General features: G+C 41.1%; 1 protein-coding gene across 3 annotated transcripts; it reads right to left on the reverse strand.

The window, feature by feature from the left end:
* Positions 1–8,115: 8,115 nt before the first annotated feature.
* On the reverse strand, positions 8,116–12,206 carry LOC115677162 (BEL1-like homeodomain protein 1). Of its 3 annotated transcripts, none has more exons than XM_056313040.1 (5): positions 11,934–12,206; positions 10,675–11,526; positions 9,523–9,899; positions 9,291–9,351; positions 8,116–9,148 (listed from the first exon to the last, which is right to left on the reverse strand). In XM_056313040.1, exons 2-5 carry the CDS (start codon positions 11,500–11,502, stop codon positions 8,318–8,320), a joined length of 2,097 nt encoding a protein of 698 aa, XP_056169015.1. In that variant the 5' UTR covers positions 11,503–11,526; positions 11,934–12,206; the 3' UTR covers positions 8,116–8,317. The 3 variants fall into 3 exon arrangements, with proteins under 3 accessions (XP_056169015.1, XP_056169014.1, XP_030456118.1); XM_056313039.1 differs by having other exon boundaries at positions 11,612–12,206; XM_030600258.2 differs by having other exon boundaries at positions 10,675–12,203.
* Between the last annotated feature and the right edge of the window lie 10,329 nt (positions 12,207–22,535).

Genomic DNA, 22,535 nt, shown 5'->3' on the forward strand with positions numbered 1-22,535 from the left:
GATCGATGCCACAACTCTCGGATCGAAGAATTATCCAAAGCAACAATAGGAGTGAGGAAGAGAGAGGGAGAGACTACAGATAATGTCTTGAACTTGAAGCTGTTCTGTATGAGAGAGAGAGAGAGAGAGAGAGAGAGAGAGAGAGAGAGAGAGAGAGAGAGAGAGAGAGAGAGAGGGAGGAGGGACAATATTTCCTGAAGATGGAGTTGATTATATGGTGGTAAGAGATAGCGGCTAATTTTAATGGGGCAAGGTTTGAACCGAGGGACGTAAAGAGGGAGCTCCAGCACAGGTTTCATGTGCCATAAATTTCCCGTCGTCTCCTGCTGTCTTCATCTTTTACCAGTCGGGCTTTTCAGCGGTCAACCCCACGAGGCGCAATATACGAACGAACATCCACCTCCACGAATTTTCCTCACGAGGCGATCCCGCAGCGCCACGTGACGGCCGCTCACTGGCTCTTCCTCGGGGCCCGCCGTCGCAAGGCGAAAGACGACAAAGGCATTATCGTCGCGGAGGTCGCGTTTTATAAAACACCCTCGTGTCCGTGTTCTTCTGCAACTTCGGGATTCAAACAGACAAAGCACCGGCAAAACTTTGTAGGCGGGGCCTTGCTTTTAAAGTTTTCATGTAAGAATGAATACCTAGGTGGGCAAAGTGGTATTGTGACTCAACTGAAATTTATTTGGACTTGTTAGGCGATGGATACGAGGCGACTTTGTAGTAGTAACGCATTCATGCACCATCATATTCACATGGCAGCACGCAAGCCTGGACCTGTCCCCTTAAGTTATTCTTTACTTGATTTGTAAGGCACGAGCATTTTTTGGCTTTACACATCTTCCGTCTAGGGCAAATCGCCTTTATTACAATGAGGAAGTGAATTACGGAACGATGTATTTTATCGGACTCGTCATATTCTGTCTATTTAGTGCGCGCCATGTATTTTGAACTTTCGTGTCGTATATTTAAAGGGTATGTTTGTGTCCGGTGAAAAAAATAGGGAAAAGTACTAATTCAGCTCTGTACCCATCGTATGACTTTGTAAGTAAAACGCTCCCCCTCCCCTCTCTTCCTCTCTGAGTTTCTGCCTTCGTCTCTTCAACTCTGGAAGGGGAGGGATTTGACCTAAATCTCTCCCTCCCCTCCCAAGTTGCTTTTCCTTTTTAGTTCTGCTTGTTGCTTTACTTACTCTCCCAATCTAGATTTAAATTTAGGAGTTTTGCTCTCCCAATTATAGATTTGGGATCTTTTCTCTTCAAATTATTTCTAGATTTAGGAGTTTTAATGAATAAGTATTCCACCTCAGTTTCAATGGTGTCCACAGCAGCTTCGTTGTCAAATTTGTGCTCGTTCAATGTGTTTTTGTTAAAAGGTTTGGCGTATTGCACTTGCTAAAGGACTCACTCTCACAGGTGTCGAATTTTAGCTTATTCAATATGTTTATGTTGTCTCATACGGTAATGATGTTGGGACGTTGAGGCTGCGAATGATAATCATTTTGTTTTTATTTTTTTGTTCCAGAAACAGGTTTGAAACAGAAATTTGTTTGGTAATACAATTTCATTTTTCTATTTTTGAAATAAATTTTAATTTTAGAAATATGTTTGGAATAGAAATGAAAAGTTAAAAAAAATTTCATTGCTCGCCCTCTCTACTAGCCGGTCGTCCACCCGCCGCCCATCGCCGCTCACTTGCTGGTCGCCGCCTCCCGCTATTCGCCGTCTCGCGCCGCCAGCCGCTCTCCTCCCATTGCCGGCCACCGTCTCCCGTAGCCAGCCGCCCTCCTCTCACCGCCGCTTGCCTCCCACCGCCGGCCACCGTCTCCCGTCGCTGCTTGCCGCCATTCGCCGTCTCTTACCATCGTCCACCGGCCACCATCTCTCGTCGCCGACCGTCTCCCACCGCTGGCCACTGTCTCCCGCCTTTGATTGCCACCCACCTCTGGCCGCCATGGGCCACTGACCGCAGTCCGTCGGCCATCGCGGCGGCCTCCGGCCGCCCTCCTCCCGCCGCCGCCTATCTCCCACCGCCGGCCGCCGCCTATCTCCCACCGCCGGCCGCCGCCCGCTATCCACTGGCCAATGTCTCCCGCCGCCGACCGCCCTCCTGCCGCCGATTGCCCTCCTCCCGTTACCAGTCGCCGTCCTCCGCACTAGCCGCGTCACCATTCACTGCCGCCTCCCCCCGCTATCCACTTGCTGGCCACCCGAGAGAGAGAAATTTTGTGTCGTTATCAAACAAAATTTTGTTTCGGGAACAGAAATTTTGTATCATTGTCAAACGTATTTTTTTGCTCAGAAACTCGTCCAGGAATAGAAATAGAAAAATCAATTTTTGGCTAGAAATTAAATTTTGAAACAGAATGGTTGTCATTCACAACCTGAACCGAGGCGCAGACCGTCGAAAGACAAAAGCCGGAACTACATACGGAGATCTTGGCGTGTGCTCATCACTAATGATGATGCGTGATTCGGTGATCAGCTGCCGATCTTTTCATTTATGCAGTCACATATCTATTCTTGAAGGACAAGTGTGTGATTATCTCTGTCAACCATGCTCTGATTTGGTTTGTTTTGGAGCTTTATGGGCTTGCCTTGTTATGGTGACTTTTGACATTTACTATGGATCCTTTCATGTATCATTTTGGTAATGAATGGAAATTTCATTTGATCGAAAAAAAAACTCCGCACCCATTGTACGAATGTCAATTCAGCCTAAACTTTTTGAATTTACCAATATAGTTCTAAATCTTGTGCGAAGTTTCCATGTAGTCTTTTCGACTAATTGCCGCTGGAAATCGCTGATTACGTAGGACATCGTTTCAAGAGAAGTTATACACATAAGCTTGCCACGCAGGACGATCGATGACGACTGAATGCACATCGGTAATTGACCAGAAGCACTACATTGAAATGTCATACAAAAATTCAGAATTAAATTGACAAAATTGAAAAGTTTAAAGCTGAATTGGCATTAGTATAATAGATTTAATATCAATCCGATAATTACTCTAGAAGACAACACTACATGGAAAAACCATTGATATAACATTAATCGAAATTAATTTACTAGTGCGAGCGTACTTTTTCAGTTAATTTTTTGAATATTGCTCCTTCCGCGTTTTTTATTGGCGAGAGACTAGTCTACTATTATGTCCATAGACAATCAAATCTTACTTTGGTTCACTCTTTACGGCTTCTACATGCACACACCACGACAATCACTCCATATTGTTGTGAACTATAATTAGTTAGCAATACATGAATAGAAAAATATTAAATCTCGAAAAATGGGTCAAAAATGGTTGTTGCCGCCGAAAACGCGATCTGGATACCATGCGGTATTGATGTGGCGCCCCATTAAATCCTATCTTGCAAGTTTACGAAAAAGTGAACTTACAGTAGGAATTTCCCAAAAATGAAAATCCCTTTTTGTCAGAGGACGATGAATTGTCAAATTTCATGTGTTGAGATGAAAGAGGGTCGGATGTTCATTATCGTCTTTTTCAATACATCCATTTTGTTTTTGAAATATGCAAAGATAGAATGGATGTGGCGTCACATTAACGCCATCGGGTCGGGCTCATAAGCTTTTTGGTCACGTTAACATTTTTATCTATAATTCGAAATAATGTATATTCTCACCTAAGGTATTAGAACGAATTTTCAAATTACAGGAGGTGCCGCACATTGTTTTGGCAAAATCCTCAAGATTGGAACCATCGCTAACGACTATATAAAATGGTTAACAATGAGGTCACTATCACTTGTTTGTAAACTATCCATTCCGAGGTATTATTAGGAATAATCCTAAATAACATAACATCGATTGACAAATTATTTTGGAAAGCAATGTGAAAAATCGTTATTGATCCTTGAATCTGACCGAAATTTTAAATTCCCACTTGCAATTTCGCACCACGTTAAATAAATTGATCTCGCAATCAATTTAATTCTAGCTAGCTTTACTCAATTATCAAACATATCGAGCCTATTGCGTGGTAATTGACAAAAACTGATATTTTTTTTTCCATTTTGTGACATATGTCGATAAGTGATGTTTGACAAAGAATTTTCCACCGTTGCTTTGGAAAATGTGGGGAAATTAGAGTGACATTCACCTCGATGGTCCAATAGAATGATTTGTTGACTTTCGATGAATCTGTGTTTGGCCTAATTCTCGGTACTGTACGCACCAATCGCTATTTCCAAATTCAATACGTCTGATATACTTTTGCTCGAATTTATAAAGAAAAATGATTCGACGAATAGTTGGTCAGAGCGAAAATCAATTTGATAAGTTGCCGGAAATCTATTTCCATCGTAATTTTCCCCATATTCAAATGCGTTATTTTCTAAACCATGACGTAATCAATCGATTAATCGAAATCAACACGATTAGTATACGCTATAGCATACATATACATATATATGTATATATACGAGATAGCGTTGACCAAGAAAATTATAATAGTGATGGGACACTATAGCGGGTGTTGACCGATTGGAAATTTCTGAAACTGTCGGCGTCAACGTGTTTTTTGACCGACGAGCAACAGAGGACAGCACGTTCATCTGCATCGATTCAAAGTGCCTCGACAGGAACTCGTGGGTCGCGACTCGTTCTCACGTTGGACCGAATATTTAGTTGTTGAATTTGGGTAAATAACCAAACACTTCAGGCTACGTTAGGCATTAACATTGCAGCTTTCATTTTGATGGTAATAAAAAGAATAATTATCATTATTATCGAAGAAGTAACTTGCCAACTTGATATCAATCGATACATCGGCATCGGCGAGGAACAAGATTGGAATTTAGATGATCCGTTGCAAATGGTCCGCCGCGAAATTTCACGTGGCATCATATTTTAAATGGCTGTATGAGAAAATTTAATGATAAATGACGCGGTGCGTGATTTCTGGCATTTTTTATTTCTTTTTTCTCTTTCGTTGCACATACTTGTTTATACACACGAATTTAGATATATATGCTCTATTTTGTGGGACGGTGTGTCACCCGTCAATCACGAGAAGCACCGCTATGATTTTCAATAGACCGCTATGATTTTCAATAAGCGTGCTTTTTGCGTGCTTCAAGAATTCAACGACTATAAAAATGCTCAATCGAGAAACATTGGTTGGAATGGGAGTGGATTTTGAACTTGACTTACGAATATCAACTCAATACAGTTGGAAGAGAATGGAGTCCCAGTTAGAATGTATTATGGGTCGAGTCTTTTGATAGCAACAGTCTCAAGACCTCACAAACTTTACAGGAACTTTTAGAGCTTGTTTCTACGACTCAATTTAAAATGCATTCTTAGGATGCATTTGTTTCGCAGAAAATGAATGTGATCGCTTGAATTACTTACAAGAGTAAATGAACGAAAAATAATTTCATTGTCCACGAATATGTTTAGACATAATTAATTATTTCGAGCGAGATAAGTGATCATCTTTTGGAAAATATTTTCCATATCATTCATTTTTCGTGAAATAACCGGGCTCTTACTTTAGTTATAGTTTACCCACTGGCCTGCTCAAGGGAAAGAAGAGGAGCATAAATTCATTGGTCAAACTCAGAATATAATAGCGACAAAAAAAAACTCAGAATATAATAGAAATTAGAGAAAAAATCTCAAAAACCCTAATCTCGAAATACACCAATTATGTTGCGCACTTTTTAAGATATTGGAAAAAAAAAATGTGCCACGAGTCCTGAACTTCATGTAGAGAATGTGATCGAGCCCTATACATTTCAATTGGTTGAATCAAGTTCTAAACCTTTACCTAAAAGCATGATACAGTCCTAAACCTTTTAGTAAAAAATGCAATCAGATTTATACTGGAAAATGCAATTAAAGGATACCATATAGGCACTCTTGGAGAGCCATGCATGTATGCAATTTTATGTATTGTTCATCGAAAAGGCTTCATTGCACTTTTTGAAAAGGTTTGGGACTTGATTGGAGCAATCGAAAAATTTAGGACTCGGTTGCATTTTATAAACAAAGTCTACAACTTCAAGTGCATTTCTCAAAGTTTAGGACTTGATGGGTCCCACAAGTCCCACATTAATTTCTTAACTTCTTTTCTTCACCCACGTAAACCCGTGAACTTTGAAGACAACGGTTTATCAAAGTACTTACTAGCTTATTAAATATTAAGAAGACCGTAAATCCGAATTTTTTCGCTGATGAAAATAAAATAAATAGCTTGAGTGTACCATATCAAAATCGTACTTATCTTAATATTTAATAAACTAGTTTTCACGATGTGCTAAAAGAGAGGAGAAAATTCGAGGGTGGATCCAAGAAAAATGGGTTTTCTTTAACGGGCCAGACTAGTCCAAATGTTACAATTGGAACGGAGAGCCCAGTCAACAAGGAACTGATTAAACTACAGGATTAATTAGGTTTAATTAATGTAATCATTCTTTGAGACATTAAGCTCAAAGTTTCGTGGATATGTCCTCCTTTGTCTACTCATCGTTCTTCACCTAGCGTACGAAGATTGCTTTTTTTTTTTTTGGTTAAAAGCTTACGAATATTGTTTGTATAAAAATAAATAAATAAATAAATAGCTTGAGTGTACCATATCAAAATCTTTAGGTTTGAAGCTAGAGAAAGAAAAAGTAAATTATGGCTACGTTTGCAAAAAATATTTTTCGGAAAATTTTTTTTCTTTGTCCTCATTTTCCGGCGTTTGGTTCGCTTAGAAAAATGAATCAACGGAAAATGTTTTCCAAATCAACGGAAAACATATGCTTAAATTCTCGAAAATGATTTTCTTTTTGAAAAATTGAAAAACATTTTTCAAAATATGACAATGTCGATGCTTGGCCCGGAAACTCTACGCTTAGACACGAAAACCTCAACATTAGTTCTTGGGTCCTCGACTTCACGAACAGCTCTCTGATGCCCGGGCTTGGGTCCTTCGAGGCCGGGCCCGAAGCCCTAGTGCCCATGCTCGATGCCCCGACACTCGGGCCTAGGTGCATAAAGGCCGTGCTCGAGTTTTTAGTTAATGAAACATTCGTTCTAATAAAAAAAATTTCAGAAAAAAACGAATTTTTTTTTCTTTTTCATTTTGCTACTTCCTCGCCAGTCGCCCACCACAGCGATGACGGTGATCGACCACAAGCAAGGGATGAATTTGCCCAAGGTCGAAGAGGATTGACCTCGCCAAATTTTGACGAGCTTGAGCCTTGTCAGCCTCTGGCAAGGCTCCACCTTGCTAGATGTGGCAAGGTGGAGCTTGCTCAAGGCCGGTGATCTAGGTGAGGCTCGAGCCTGTCCCGAGGTTGCTAGAGGTCGGTGAGGCTCTGTCGACTCGGGCGAGGCTCGAGATCGCCGAAAACTGGGGAGGTCGAGCCTCACCAGCCTTGGGCAAGCTCATCTCTTTCCTAGGTCAGCGATCAGCCGAGGAAGAAGGAAAAAGAAAAAAAATATATAAAAATTTTAAATTTTAAAAATCAAAATTTTTGCTAATTTTTTCAAGAAAATGATATCAGATGTTCTATCCCAAATGGCCGAAAAGCTTAAGATTTCCAAACTTTCAATATTGACTCCTCTCTCCAACTCATTTAACTTTCCTAATATAGATCGGTTAGGGATTCATGCCACGTGGATATCGGGTTTTATTTAGTACACAACATTAACGATATGACCCGTACATAAAATACTCTGTCGAGACGACGGTCGAACTCTCGGTTCCATTTCGAGGCTATCAATAATAGTAAGAGCATCGAATGGCAAAACAATAGCATATGCATATATGGACTCCCCAACGACAATGGTAGCATAGCAAATATAGTACGTAGTTATAAATGATGTGAATTCCACCATCCTAACTACGAACTCGATCTTCTTGCATGGAATTCTCTGCAGAATAATTAATCAGATGATTTAAACTAAGCTAAACTTATGATGCCGATGCCATCTCGCAGTGATGTAGGAGACAGATTAAATACAAAGTATAGTACTACATTAATTAACTCCTAAGTATACGTCTCCAATTGCATTATTCGTCGCGTTCATCTGCAAAGCGATCAAAACATTTGAACATCCACAATCCTTCGAATATATATATAATCTGAGCTCCGAGAAAACTCTGGAAAGCTTCCTATTTTGCATGTATATTACTACAATACTTGTTCATTTACACTAATCTCTTCTGTCTCAACCAATCTCTATCTCTATGATATATATCGTACAGAAAGATACCTCCATGGTTATGGGCAAGCAATAAATTGCCCATTAAACAATTGGAGAGATTTGCATCGTCATCAGATCTTTATCTTGATGCTATCGATCAAGCAACATAATCAGGCAACAGATGGGCTGCAAATCTTTTCCTGTTGCTGATGTCGATGGCCTCATAATTTATTGAGCCCGATTGAGATGGTTGTGGAGCACCAGCAATCCCGAAGAAATCAGCCTCACCACCATTTCCCACCACAAGTTTAGTCCTTCCCAGTTGATGATTATTCATGCTTTGGTTGGGGAAATAATTCTGTGGGGTTGCTGAGACTGAGAGTGAAGGGCTTTGATCCCCATGCGGTAGGCCGAGAGTGAGAGCGACGCCGTTCCCGTATCTCCCTTCGATGTTTCCCATTGAGAATGCGCCGAACCCACCATGGACGTACTCGTGGCCGCCGCCGGCGCCGGCACTGAGCCCTCGGCTCGGCTCACCCCCCTTCATGTCCATGTCCCTTGAGAGAATGATACCATGCGGATTCATCAAGTTGGGGCTCATCCTCGGCTTTTTAGGACTTGGGGCAATCCCGGCTTCTATGTTGGATGACGGTCCGATCAGAGTGAAGCCGGGAGGCGGAGGGATAGAGCAGGCCATGGGAGACGTCGAGGAGGTTGAGTTGGAGTTCTCAGAGGGCGAAATGGTGGCTCGATTGAGGGCCTTATTCGGGTTTGATTGGAAGGATTTGATGGAGTTGTTCATTCCAAAAGCATCGTCTTCTTGCGATATGGATTTTGAACCGGCGTCCTTGTTGGTTTTGGTGGCGGCCCTGCGAATCGTGCCGTTCTCAGACCCAGCTTGTTCTCGGCTCTTGGTCTCTTCCAAGTACATTTCTTCGACCATGGGCTTCCAGAGGCGAACCCGAGCATTGATGAACCAATTAGACACCTGTAATTTCGAGTCGCATTCACTGTTCTGTATACAAGCTTCACGGAAAATTCGAAAATATACGAGAATGGGATGCATAGTCAATCCAACTGGAAACTTGTAAGAAGATTATGATCTTGAGTTGGACCCGTTCATTACGTACCTGGCTCCTGGTTAGTCCCGCTTGTTTTGCGAGCATGTGTTTATCCGAATCTTTGGGATAGCTGCGATTGCAACAAGCCGGAATGTTGAATGCACAATCGAAACACAAACATAAAGCGTGGTCGTTGACCATGAACATGGTTTAAATTACTCTTATGATCTAGAGTTGATCGAAATTACCTTCGGACGTATGTCTTTTAGGGTAATAAACTGAGCTAGATCAAGGTACTTACGGGTGGAGGAAGTGTTCGAAGAGCCAGGCGCGAAGCACTGAAACGGCGCGCTCCGGCAGTCCTCGTTGCGGTCTCCAAGTGTTGTTCTGATGGATCATTCCCAGCTGGTGAAGTGCCCTTTGCTGTTGGAAATGATGGTCGACGTACCTCAATTTCGAGCCCTCCATTTTTGCGCCCATGCAGTCATCCTCGCCTAAGCTCCTGCCTGTGGCCTTGATCTGCGATGAGATAGCATCCTTGAGGCACTTGAACTGCCTGGATATCGTCTGCAGGGCCAGGGCGGTGTACGATTTCGCTGCACGGATGCCAGCGGCTTGCTCAAACGAGGAGACTACTAGTCGCATCTGGTTGTGGTATTGTTTGTATCTCTGCTCCACCTTCATGGTTCATAAGGAAAAAGTAAATGAAAAGGAAGTGAATAAGAAGGAAATCTTTTCTGTATATGTGCAGGGTAGAGAAATGAATGCCCACACAAATGTGACAATATTATTATGGATCCCATAATATCCACCGAATATGATCAATACAATGACTAAGAATATGCATACGGATGACTGACTTAATCTAATTAGTGAACATATTTTTTTTTCCACTGCTTGTACACAAGGTATCGAATAATGGTCATACAATTTTGTGTTGTCATTTCATAAGCTAAATGTCAAGAACGAACGGGAATGCTTTTAGAGAGAAAATACCTAAAGGCTAGGTAGCTAGACAATCATAATGCCTTGATCATTGTCTCCAAAACTATCACTAGCACTTTGGCAGTAGGAATGTTTAGAAGACAGACTGAAACTCAGAGAGAGAGAGAGAGAGAGAGTAGAAAACTAGCAAAAATTGAATATTTCATTGTGGTGTAGTATCAGAAACTAGCTAGCAATCTAACACTATATCAGTTTCTCAGTTAAACCACTTTGGAGTTTCAGCAGGACATTCTTCTCAATTGAGATCTTACAAAGTGATTAGGCATGATTAGCTTGACAATGACCCAAAAAACCGTTTAACAACAACTTATGCATCACCCCATACGCTTCACGCCAATCTCCAATAATACAGATATCTAAGGATTCACTATTCACATGTAGTCAAGCTAAATACCTTTGAGAAACATACTATATTGCGATTGCACATATGTACATATGTTATGTATACCTCATCCAGCATGTCAACAAGCTTGGCCTTCTTCATTTGAAGCTCCTGTCTCTGAGCCATACCGAGCTCACTCCCACTTGATGATGATTCAACTTTTTTCTCGTCCTTACTTGAATCCTTGTTACCGAGTTTAGTTTTCTCTTTATTAGCACCCTCAGCTGATGAGCGATTCTCCATCTCTTTCCCGACATGAGCGACTTCGTCCAATAGCTCTTGCGCCGCCTTCAAGTACTTTGACCCCAGAAGGACGCCGTGCAGGCCCAAGACCACGTTCGAGACCGACGAGGATGAGTTCCGCGCCGACACCCTTTCCTTGTTGACCCCCAAAACTTGATGGTGGCTGTGCCCACGGATGTCGCTCTCCCTTGAGAGCGACATGAGCGACGATTGCTCCGTGGAGAGGCTCAGAGACAGGCCGCGCTGAGAGGGTGAGACCCCAGCGGAGTTGGTCGCCGAGCAAATCTGGAGCTGGTCTGCGGAGGCAGCCGATGTATCTGGCTGACCCCATGGGTGGTTAGGCCGAACCCTTGGAGCTACGCTGTGAAGGGACGGAATCTCGTGCAGACGAGAGAGGTCTACGTCCGATCCAGCAGGTCCAAACGGTGCTGCGGGTCCGGAAAGCGGAATCCCGACGAAGTGGTTGTGGTTCAACGGTGGAGCGTGAGCTGGTTGTGTGGCACTCCCCATAGGATTCAAGAAGAGGGTATTGGGGGCGCTGGCGTCGTGGGCCGCGCTGGAGTAGGGGATGAAGCTAGGGTTCAAGATGTAAAGTGTCTGCAAGCCGTCAGTGGCTTCGATTTCGGAGCTCCCATGAAAGTACGTCGCCATGAGATTCCGAGAGAGGAGTTGGGTCTGAAAATAATATCCACTGTCAAGAAAGTGCAAAGCAAGTACGGACTCGATCTCGAGATCTGCACACTCTTGTTTGATCTCTTACTCAATCAACAACTTTTTGGAAGCAATGACAAACATCCCATCTTGATATGCTGCTGAAATTCTTGAAACTGAAGCCTCGGAGAGAGGTAGAGAGAGAGGGTTTCAGCAAATCACAGGTGACGAACGTGGAGAAAAGACGAGGAGTGAGAAGAGCGGATGTATTTATAGGAGGAATCCACCATCAAAGGAGGTTGCAGAGACAGAGAGAGAGAGTACAAAAGCCAATAATGGGTAAAAAGATAAACACACGAGAGAATGAAATATAAATATGTGTGTGTGTGTGTCTCGAACCAGATCCATCAAAGTGTGTCTTTCTCTTTCACATGATCATGAGATGGAGAAAGATGAGCAAATCTTTTCTTTGTCAGAGACTCTCTTGGGTTTCTGCAGGCTCTCTCTCTCTCTCTCTCTCTCTCTCTCTCTCTCTGGTGACAAAAATGATTGTTTAAGCAGAGTTTGCATCTAATAAAGAGGGGTACTTATTTCCTCTCAAAGATGATACAGAATGAAGAAACTGCAACAGTTGACTGTTGAATGCAATGATTTACCCTAGACAAAAATATTACCCAACTATTTTCACATGAGGGTAAAAACTACTGGTACTCGTACATACACCTAAGACTCCACATATTTATTCATCGTGATTGATTGCCCACGTCGCGTTTTTAAAAGAAAAAAGAAAAAGAAAAGAAGTTCGGTCCGATGGCGTTATGGAATAATCTATCTATTTGATGAAAGAGAGAGAAGTTGCATCCAAGAATCAGTACCGCACAGTCTCCGTTAGGTACAAGCAGATGGATACAGAAGACGAAGATAATTTTCTATGGCTTGACCCTTTCTTTCTTTCAAAATCATCTGATGAAATTTAGCACGTCTCATCAGGAATTCGAAAGAGAGAGAGAGGGGGGGGGAGGGGAGAAAGAAGATGAAGTTTGTGGGGTCGTGGAGGTGATGGGAAGAGCTGAAAAACGAGGAAATGTCGACTTCTCCACTTGAGGTCGAGGAGGGGCCAAACGATAATAATAATAGAGAGAGAGAAAACAGGAAGAGAAAGTTTAGGAGATGGTCACTTGGCATTCATTGAATCCCCACCTTTATTAAAATATCTCCTTGTCCTTTACCCACCTTTTTCTTATATTCTCTCTTGATTAGGTTTTCTCTTCTTTCTCCTTTTTCTTTTTCATATTATTTTATTTCTTTTGTGTGGTGGAATGCGAGAGTTTTTTTGGATATAAAGCAGATGAATAGTTTTTGGGAACTCCATGCGGAGTACACTCCAAGCCAACCCAACCTCCCTCTTTAAGATAGTCTATGGTGTAAAATCTTGCGTGTGGTTGTGAGATAGTTGGAAAAAGGCAAGATCCAATGCGCTTAGGAAACCCTAGTACGGGCTGAGCTCACTTTTAGACATGAAAGCATGGGGGTACGGATACACTGACCTTCTGCTAAATGTACCTAAAGCTTTTAGTAATAAGGGAGCAAATGTTACTGATACAAATTAAGTCCGCGAGCATGTTTATTCAGCGACATCGATATCACTTTCTTGATTTCGAGACGAACCACTGTGTCTCTTTGGTTGGATAATCGTGTGTGTGTGTGAGAGAGAGAGACTCTTTTGCATGGTTTGAGGATTCTCAATTCCGGGTTGTGCTACCGTCGCCTGCCCCAAATACCATGTCGCCGCATGTATAAATTTTATGCTTGATGTTCACCCGAAAAAAAATCGCTCTTGTAAACCCTAATCACCAATGCGTCTTCGTCTCACAAGACTCTTTCCTTGTGCAAGTTATTTGATGCTTCTAAAGGGTTGCTTTCTATTGTCAAATCTCATAGAAGTTGTTTGATGTAAGTATCATCGGCACTTTTCCAACAATTTACGCTTTTTAGATACTCAGCGGTGCATGTTTTTTTTTAAACATGTCACTTCCTAATTGACAAGTTCTGTTCTTCTCTTTTCCTTTTGGGAAAAAGAACACTATTCCGTTAAATAGAGCAAACATCTTATACAGAAGTCCTCATCAACATACTTTTGGGACTAAGCATTCTTCAGAAGAAACTCAAATGATCACAGATTTCGGCGTTATGCATTGGAGTAAATTGAACGGACTTGAAGGCTTGAGGGAAAGATCTTCTAAACTAAAGCATTCTTCCTTATCCATAATATCTAGGGTTTTCCTTATATTTGACTATGATTATCCGCGTAAAATGTGATCGATTAATTGTACGTTCTTGAGACAATTTTAAAGCTGGTTTATCACTTTTTCTCCATGCATCCAACTATAAGTGGAGAAGAGAGGAAAGTTAAGAGAAAGATAAAGTGCAAACGTACCATCAGTGTCGGTTTAGCAATGTACTAGTGATGACAAGTGCGTGCATTAACTTTAATCAATCATGGAGATTGCAGTCGATTCCAACAGATAACTTATTAAATATCGAATATATTAAAGAAGTCTAAGTTTGCGTTTAAGAAGTGGTTTAGGTCCACCATTAAAGTAGCTATACATCTAGGTGTAATCAAATCGAGAAACATGTACACTTTTAGATGGCCATGATGGAAACGAAAGATTAATTATCTTTTAGCCCTCTTGCGCCAACTGTGGTGTTATGTATCGCGACTGTTTTGGATTACGTGGGAGGAGGCTGCTTCAAAGTTCCAAGATCATAGAGTATACAGCATCACGAGATAGTTAAGGTTGCTTTCGGACAATTATATTAGATGATAAACTCTTACTATCGATTCAATAGTGCATTCGGACAATCCGTATGTTCACCAATCATGCATATAGACATCGGAATATGATTAGGTTTTCCCATCGGAATGAGCTCAGATGTACATGAATCGAAAATAATTTCGGTTTCTTGCGTGTTTGAACCGGTGTATTATTTGTACTACTACCCCTAATTTTTCAACGGTTATTACTTTTGTACTTTGCTAACTCAAGATTTCAAGTTGTTGGTGAGATGTCGTCCGTGACCAAGAGATGATGTCGCGTACGCCTCAACAAGTCTACATCTGTTCATTGACTCATGTCAATTCTATACTTTTCTTCCTTTCTTTTTGGTATTTTCAAGAGTGAAAATGTGTTACGCTGAGATGGAGAAGCACGCGGTATGCGTGAAGATAATTACAAAGTCATAGTGTCTTTCTAGGGTGTAATACCAAATTCGACTATTCTCTTTATATAGTAGTATAGAATTTACTTTTCGGTTTGAATTTTGAGGAAAATAGTAAATTGTTGATTGACTCCCTATTCCCATCCGTCAATGATACGTAAGATAGATAGATGCGTATGATACTTTCTCCATGGTACTCCGATAGCAACATATTGGTCTTTGTTGATAATCTTCTCCGTACATAGAACTATTGTCGCGCGATAGATTTAAAAACTCATCAATATCGACCCTATATGTATTGATCATTGTTGATTGTAATGGCTTATTTACCGATTCCTCAATAGTTCTCACCGTTGAGATTAGACAAGGGTCGGGGTCATGACTCGAGGAAAATCAAAGATATTTTTTAACCGAGAGAAAGAAAAATCAACGATTGATCTTTCACTTAGGTTCTTCCGATTAAGGGCAAAGGCTAATTAGTTTGTGGGACTTGCAACGTGTTTTATGGTTCTTCAAGTATTTGGACATATGCGCTCGTACCTCTGAATTAAAAAAGAAAAAATTTAGAGTCTTTCGTCACGTGGAATAGGCATTCCTTGAAAATTAAAAGGTACATATGCGCCTCTTCCTATCTTAATCGATGTGCAAGGACGTGACAATTTGCATTAGGCTCGGTTTGTTTTGCGGAAAATGTGACATTTCTGAAAAATGTTTTCTGAAAAGCAATTTTTTAGGAAAATGACAATATTTTCCGGTGTTTGGCTGAAACCTGAAATGAACCAGAAAATATTTTCCATCATTTGGTAAGGATTTTCCTAAATAAACATACACTATTCAGGCTTTAATGACTTGCGCATGGGTAGCTAAAGAATCCGGCACGGGCACTAAGGTCTCAAGCCCAAATCCCTAACTTCCAAACACGAGCACTGCTTTTGGATCCATCGAAATCGTGCCCAAGAACTCGATGCTCGTGCTCGGCTCCCTGGTACCCTGGCCCTGGTTTATAGAGGTCAAGCCTCGATAAGACCTAGGCCCGAAAACCTAGCACCTAGGATCAGGATCTTGGCTCCTAAGCGTAGGTTAATCGAGGCCAGGCTCAGGACTCCAAATTCGATGCCCCCGCCTAGGTCCATTGAGGTCGGGCCTCAAACCTAGCACTCGAGACTTGGTCCCCTACGCCTGAACCCGAGTCCATTAAGGTCAGGCCTAAGACCTTGGTGACCATGCCTAAGTCCATCGAGGTCAAGTCCCGATCCCTAGCACTCGAACTCGGGCTAGGCATTGATGAACTCGGGCGCGGGCACAGGGGACCCGAACACGGGCACCGAGGTCCTGGGCTCGGCCTTGATGGACTCGAGCGCGGCCTGGATGGACCCGGGCTTGGCCTCAAAGGAGAAAGGCTTGAGGGCCGGGTCTTGCCAAAGGCTCAGGAACTAGCGTTGGAGTTCCTATGCCCATGCGCAGAATTTCTAATCCAAGCGCTGAACCAAGTCATAGTTTGGAAAATGATTTTCGATCTTTTTAAGAGGAAATCATCTTTCTGAATTTAAGTTTTGATAGGAAAATCTTGTTCCTAGGAAAAAACATTTTTCCTTTGACTAGGAAAATATTTTTTGTTGACTCATTTTCCTAAGCAATCCAAACACCGCAAAATGTTTTCTCGGAATATTTTTTTCTACGAAATACACAACGCCTTAATCATAATTTATTTTCTTATGAACCTATTTTTCTTTGGATGTTTAAATCATGACTCTGTGCCTGCAGGCAAGGATTTGTTCCAAGTTACTTAGGGCATGTTTGGCAACTTGCTAAATAGTAAAAAATTTTGCTCTTTTGTTTTCAGAATTAGTTTGGGAGCAGAAATCTATTTGTTAAATTTTTTGTGTCCGGGCACAATTTTGCAAAAAAATGTTCTCAGAATTAGTTTTAGAACAGAATCAAGAAACAAAAAAAGGTAATTTCTTGATTCTGAAACAATTTTTCCATTTCTGATTCTTCTTGATTTTCTTCTTTTTTTGGGTTTGTTGTTGTTCTTCGGCCTGCCGCCCGCCACCCACTGGCCACCGGCGACCGGACACAGGCCGGGGCCGGCGAGGGTGGCTCGCGGCGGCGACGGCGAGTCCTCGCCCAACCAAGGCAAGGCCGGCGGCAAGGGTCATAATGCCCTCGCCGGCCTTGGCCTGTGGCCAGTCGCCGACAGGCCAGGGTTGGCGAGGGCGGCTCGCGGCGGCGACGGCGAGTCCTCGCCCAACCAAGGCAAGGCCGGCAGCAAGGGTCACGATGCCTTCGCCGGCCTTGGCCTGTGGCCAGTCGCCGACGCCGGCGACTGGCCATGGCCAAGGAAGGGAAGGGAAAGAAAGAAAAAAAAAGAAAGAAATATTAAAAAATTCAAAATATTATTAAAATATTAACAATAAAATGAAATTTTGTGTAGTTACCAAACGCATTTCTATTCTTTTTCTGTACTAAGAATAGAAATTTTGGGCAGTTACCAAACGCCTTCAAATGCTTAAAAATTATTTCCGGGTACATAATAAAAAAAATCATTTCTGAGCAAAATCTATTGTCGGGCACAAAATGGTTGTCATGCGCAACCTTAGGGGAGAAAATATTTTAGAGTGTTGAAAGGCACATTCAAAGTCATAATGGGATCATTATCTCCTAAAAATCTACGAAATATCTTAATTAAGTTGCGGAGTCTGAAAACGTGCTTCTCAAGTTGCATTATTGGAGGCGCTATAAATACGCTTCTTGGGAAGATAAGGTCATGAAGATAGTAAGGTAGTTGATGAGAAAGATTTATCTACCTACGACATGGTGCTCCTCATCGTAAAAAGGAAGATTGAAGTTTTTATCTTCGGAAGAGTAAGATAACAATACAAGAAGCCTATGTGAATAGTGTCACTTTGCAAGGAGCGTATGTTCAGCCTATGATCACCTAAAATGGTACATGTGAAATTTAAACAAAAGAGTGTTCGAGTAGTAATCTACGTTATCGGCTTCTCATCTAGTGACGAACTGGAGCCGATAGCTAGAGGCGGCAGAAGGTTCATTAGGCATTTTGAAATTCGGGGTTCAATATCTTCGGAAGTATGGTTGTATTTTTTTTTTACTGATTAGTGAGATTGAGTGAATTTCTACCGTTAGGTTAATGGTAAGAGTTTCTGTGTCATTCATAAGAAAATGAAAAATCAAATTGGCGCCCTACCTCCTTTACCCAGAGAAGCTAGCAACACACTCCACGAACCAACCTTTTACTTGACGGAATCGCCAAGATACGCAGAGTATCAGTATGTCATTATTTGTGTTAGGATTAATTGCACAAACACAACGAAATATAAAGTAAATGCGAAAAAGAGAAAAAAAAAAGATAAAGATTTTATCCTAATTCACCCTTAAACTAGAACTACGTCCAGCAGAAAATTTCACTATAATTAGCACACCAAACCTCTCTGTTACAATTTTCAATTACAAGAGAAAGTGATTATACATATACTCAGGTGATATTGATGAGCGCGATCTACGTGCCTTTCCGTCAATGGAGAGTACACCCCCCCCCCCCAACAACTTGAACAGTAACGGTTTTTTCGTAATAGAATTCGAACTGTGACATTGAGATTTTCCTAGAAAATAAAATAAAATTTAAAGTAATTTGAAAAAAATGCTAGGCCTATCTTGGTTCAAATTCTTCAACCAAAAGTTAAGAACATTGAATGGCTCTTGAGCCATTGAGCCCTGTCGATGGATGAAGACCCTTATCCATTTGGTGTGACCTACACTTTTGCATGGTGGCAAAAACAATGATAGTTAGCTGGTCCCCAAAGAGTGCTTTAAACACAGAAAAGTCAATAAAAATCAGGAACACATTGAGGATCAAATGCTCAAAAAGAAAGCTTGCGTTTCGACATATATATCGCATCACTTAGCTTTTTGCACGCCCCATCAAGTTGAAGGCGACACAGACGCTGCAGGAACTCAAGATGCATATTCTTCACATAATAAGTGGTTCTTTGAGTGATGGATTTATGCCATCCGTGTGCTATTCGTGTGCATCGAGTGACAGAATTCTTGGATGCTAGGAACGTGAGGGAATCTATGCCTTGGATCAAAGATTGCTTTTCTTTACTTTTTAGGTTTCTCGCACTATCACTTTGATTTTGGGAAATTAATTAAGGTTTTTGTTTATTGACAAAACGTAATGTTAGGGTGCATGTGTGAGGGTGTTGCACGAAAGAAGTTCCTTATCGAGGATGTGCTGTGAGATGAAGTTCCATAACTCATTAGCTGGAGAAGATGGATTCAATTGGTTATATTGATGTGGGCTTGCACTTGGGCATATGTTTTGTTCCTGCTCAGTTTGACGGGGCCAAGACGATTGTGAGGGAGTCAAGTCATATGTTGTGTTTTTACCGAACTTGGCTACGTCAAGGTAGAGATTTAAGTTGAGATGATATAGGTGCGCAAAGATACCTAGATTAAGAGGGAGCTACCCTGATATAGATGGCTCACACGTGAGGGGAAATTTGTTGAGATGCACGTGTAAGCGCATTATGCGAAAAAAGTATCATATAGGGGATGTGATGGAAAGTGAAGCAGTTAGTGTACCCTAAATAGTCCATAATCTAGAGGTTTAAATTGTTTGAGTGAAGGTGAGTCAAACCAGATATATTGACGGGTTTAGACTTTGACTCTCTTACAGCGATCACCCAGATAGAGATATCAGGCTTTTATTATGCCTTCCAATAAATAAAAACCCATTAATTAGTTAGGGTAAAAAGACTCGATTTCTTAATTTAGGAAGGAATAAAGCTGCAAATATTCGGATAAAGAGATGAAAACATTTTATATATATAGTACCTTAGCACTCTTCCTCATTGGTGGAATCAGAAGACTATAAAGCATACCAACCCAATACTCAAAGAGAGAGAATAATTGAAACTCGTGACATATAAAGAAAAAGGGAGTAAAAGAGGAAGAATGTGAGGAATTGCACGTTAAAATTGCTAATTAAAATACCATACTAGAGTGGGAACACATACATGCGATTGCTCCAGGACTCTTGTGCTGCCAAAGAACACCGTTAGCGATGTCTATATTTTATATCCTTAACATATGCATTAGAGTCATCACAAAGATCATGTCATAGCTTGCATTTTTCTCTTATTCTCCGCAATTTAATCCGTTTCTATACACACACACACATATATATATGAAAAATTATTCGTTCTAAACTTATTGTACGGTGGCCAATTCAGTCTTAAACCTTTTGATAATTTGTCAATTCAATCCTAAATCTTTCAATTGTGTCAATTTAGTTTTAAACATTTTTTGACGATTTATTAATTTAATCTTAAGTTTTTTAACGAATTGCCAATATAGGTCTTCCGGCTAATTTTGACCAGAATTCGCTGATGTGGCGATCCAGTAGGCACCTGGCATCCTACATGGCACGGTCAGTGCTGATGTGCATATATAATTTGCGACCTAGGGTACGTAATTAATCCCTTGAAGAAGGGGTTTTTTCTTCCCTAGCCAAAAGACGAGAGTCGTGCAATTATTGACATATCAAGAGCATAGTAGCGTCACTTGTCCAAACATGTGCATGCCCCCACAAGGAGGGACCGACGACAGAGAAGGTGATGATGGCGACCTTTGTGGTTACCCCGATAATCTCTCACTTATTGGCTGCGAAGTTAGGGTTTATGCATCGTTTTCTCCCCCTAATTAATTCAAGGCCCCTTCCAATTCAAACACGTAACTTGGTCCGCCTTTGATTTGTTCGGTTGTCATCGCGAACGATAGGCCCCTCGATTGCGACATCTCCATGTACACATCACGAAATGGTGGGAGCCATGTTTGCTAAAATGATGATGCCACGGTACGATCACCATTAATGTGCAACTACTTATATCCCTGTTCGACTCTTGTCCTTAGGCATGATTATACGACCGCGCAAATATCTTTGCGCAACCTGTGTTTCGGCTAATCTTAGGCGCGATCTTGACAATGGTTTTGCCATTTGTTTGTAAAACGGGGTCACAAAGCGAGTCTAATCGGTCTACGAAGCATGATCGCTCCTTGCACTTTTCTAAGGGATGCGGGTATTTGAGTATTCGGTTCGACCGTTCAGGGACGCGTACAGTTTGCCCCGTTCGCAAATAGCAATGTAATTGATTTGATATGATAGAATGAGTTCGTCTATCTTTTGGGATTTCAGTTTCCAAAAATGTAAAAGGAGCAAAAATGAAACCGAAAAGTAAAATCAATTTCAGAATTTTTATTTCCACTTTTTCTAAGCGTCGGCTATGATTCTTTGACTCGAAATAACATATTACTTTTCCTTTTTCCTCCCTTCTCTTTTCCCCTTAAATTCAAAACACCACAAATATTACCATATATCATTCCATTAGTTGACTAAGATTAAACTTCTGTAGACTCCCATTTTTCCCAGACAAACTTAAATAAGGTAAAACAGTGTCTATGAAAGGCACGCTTTTGTCCTCTCATTATTATTATTTTCTTCTATTAATGTTGACAACAGGTGGTTTCTAGATAGCTTGAACAAATACAATAATTATAAGCAACCAACTCTCCAACTTGGTCAAGACTATGACATCTTCATCGACGTCAGAAGATGGAGATCTTATTTTTTTGCCTCGAATACAAGAATTGACCTAACTCGTGCGTGTTTCAAGCAAAGCCCCAATCGCATTGTAGAACTATCTCATAACATATCACTTTCTTACGACCCAACTTTTGCTGAGCATTGGTACTAAAAACCCTTTTAAAAACTCGAGAACCAGAAGGGGGACAGCGAGGCTCTTTTTGGCCACGAGAGTTGGTATCAATTGTTCTTCGAATAAATTATTGACAATAATTTATGTTTAAATATCTTCGTCGATAATAATAATATTTTTCGTCAATTCATTTTTGTAAGTAATACGGGCGATCGTTTTTGCAAAAATATTTCTAAATTATTCATTTTTCGTGAAATAAACATGCCCGAAGAGTTAAGTTAGACTTTCATATATTCAAATATAGTTATTGTAGCTATACCTTTTTCTTAGGGTAGAACACCCTGAAGTCATGCATTTGCGACGTATGTCTATCCTTCGCGAGAAAAACGAACTGAGAGTATTTATTTATCGAAATATACCGACTTTAATACAACCGACGACATTATATCGCAACGTGTGATCGCAAACTTTAGGAGGGTATGCATTGCAATAAATCATACAAAAGCAATCTTCGATAAACTCTTTTAGGCTCCGTTTGTTTCGCGAAAAATAAATATTTTGAAAAATAATCATTTATATCACTTACAAAAATAATTGAATGAAAAATATTTTCATTGTCCATAGAAATATTTAGACATAAATTGTTGTCAGTAATGAAAACATTTTAAATTGACTATTTATTTCAAGCAATACAGATTATGGGTGAGCATAGTCCGAGTGGGGGGTTCTTACCATGGAACAGGGAACTGCCCACTAATGACCGGTTTCGAAAAATTGAAACCGGAAATCGAATAGGCCGGGTCCAGTTTTTAGGTAGGTCTATGGAACCAGTCCTACCAAGTTTCACATAAATAGAGGTGACCGAGAGCGAGAGAAGGAGGCCATGAACAGTCGGAGGTGCAGTCGTGAGTTAATGGGAGTTGAGAGTCGATGCCATGAGTTGATGGGCGTTGAGCTTGAGAGTCGAGACCGTGAGTGAGAGTTAGAGAGACGACCTAGACAAAATGAGAGTAAGACGAGACGGGCACTTAGTTGATAGGCATTGAGCTTTTGACGAGGGAATTTAGGGTTTTC

This window comes from Syzygium oleosum, unplaced genomic scaffold, assembly GCF_021117445.2.
Source record: "Syzygium oleosum isolate NSW1041296 unplaced genomic scaffold, Sole_v2.1 Sole_v2.07, whole genome shotgun sequence".
NCBI classification, from domain to species: domain Eukaryota; kingdom Viridiplantae; phylum Streptophyta; class Magnoliopsida; order Myrtales; family Myrtaceae; genus Syzygium; species Syzygium oleosum.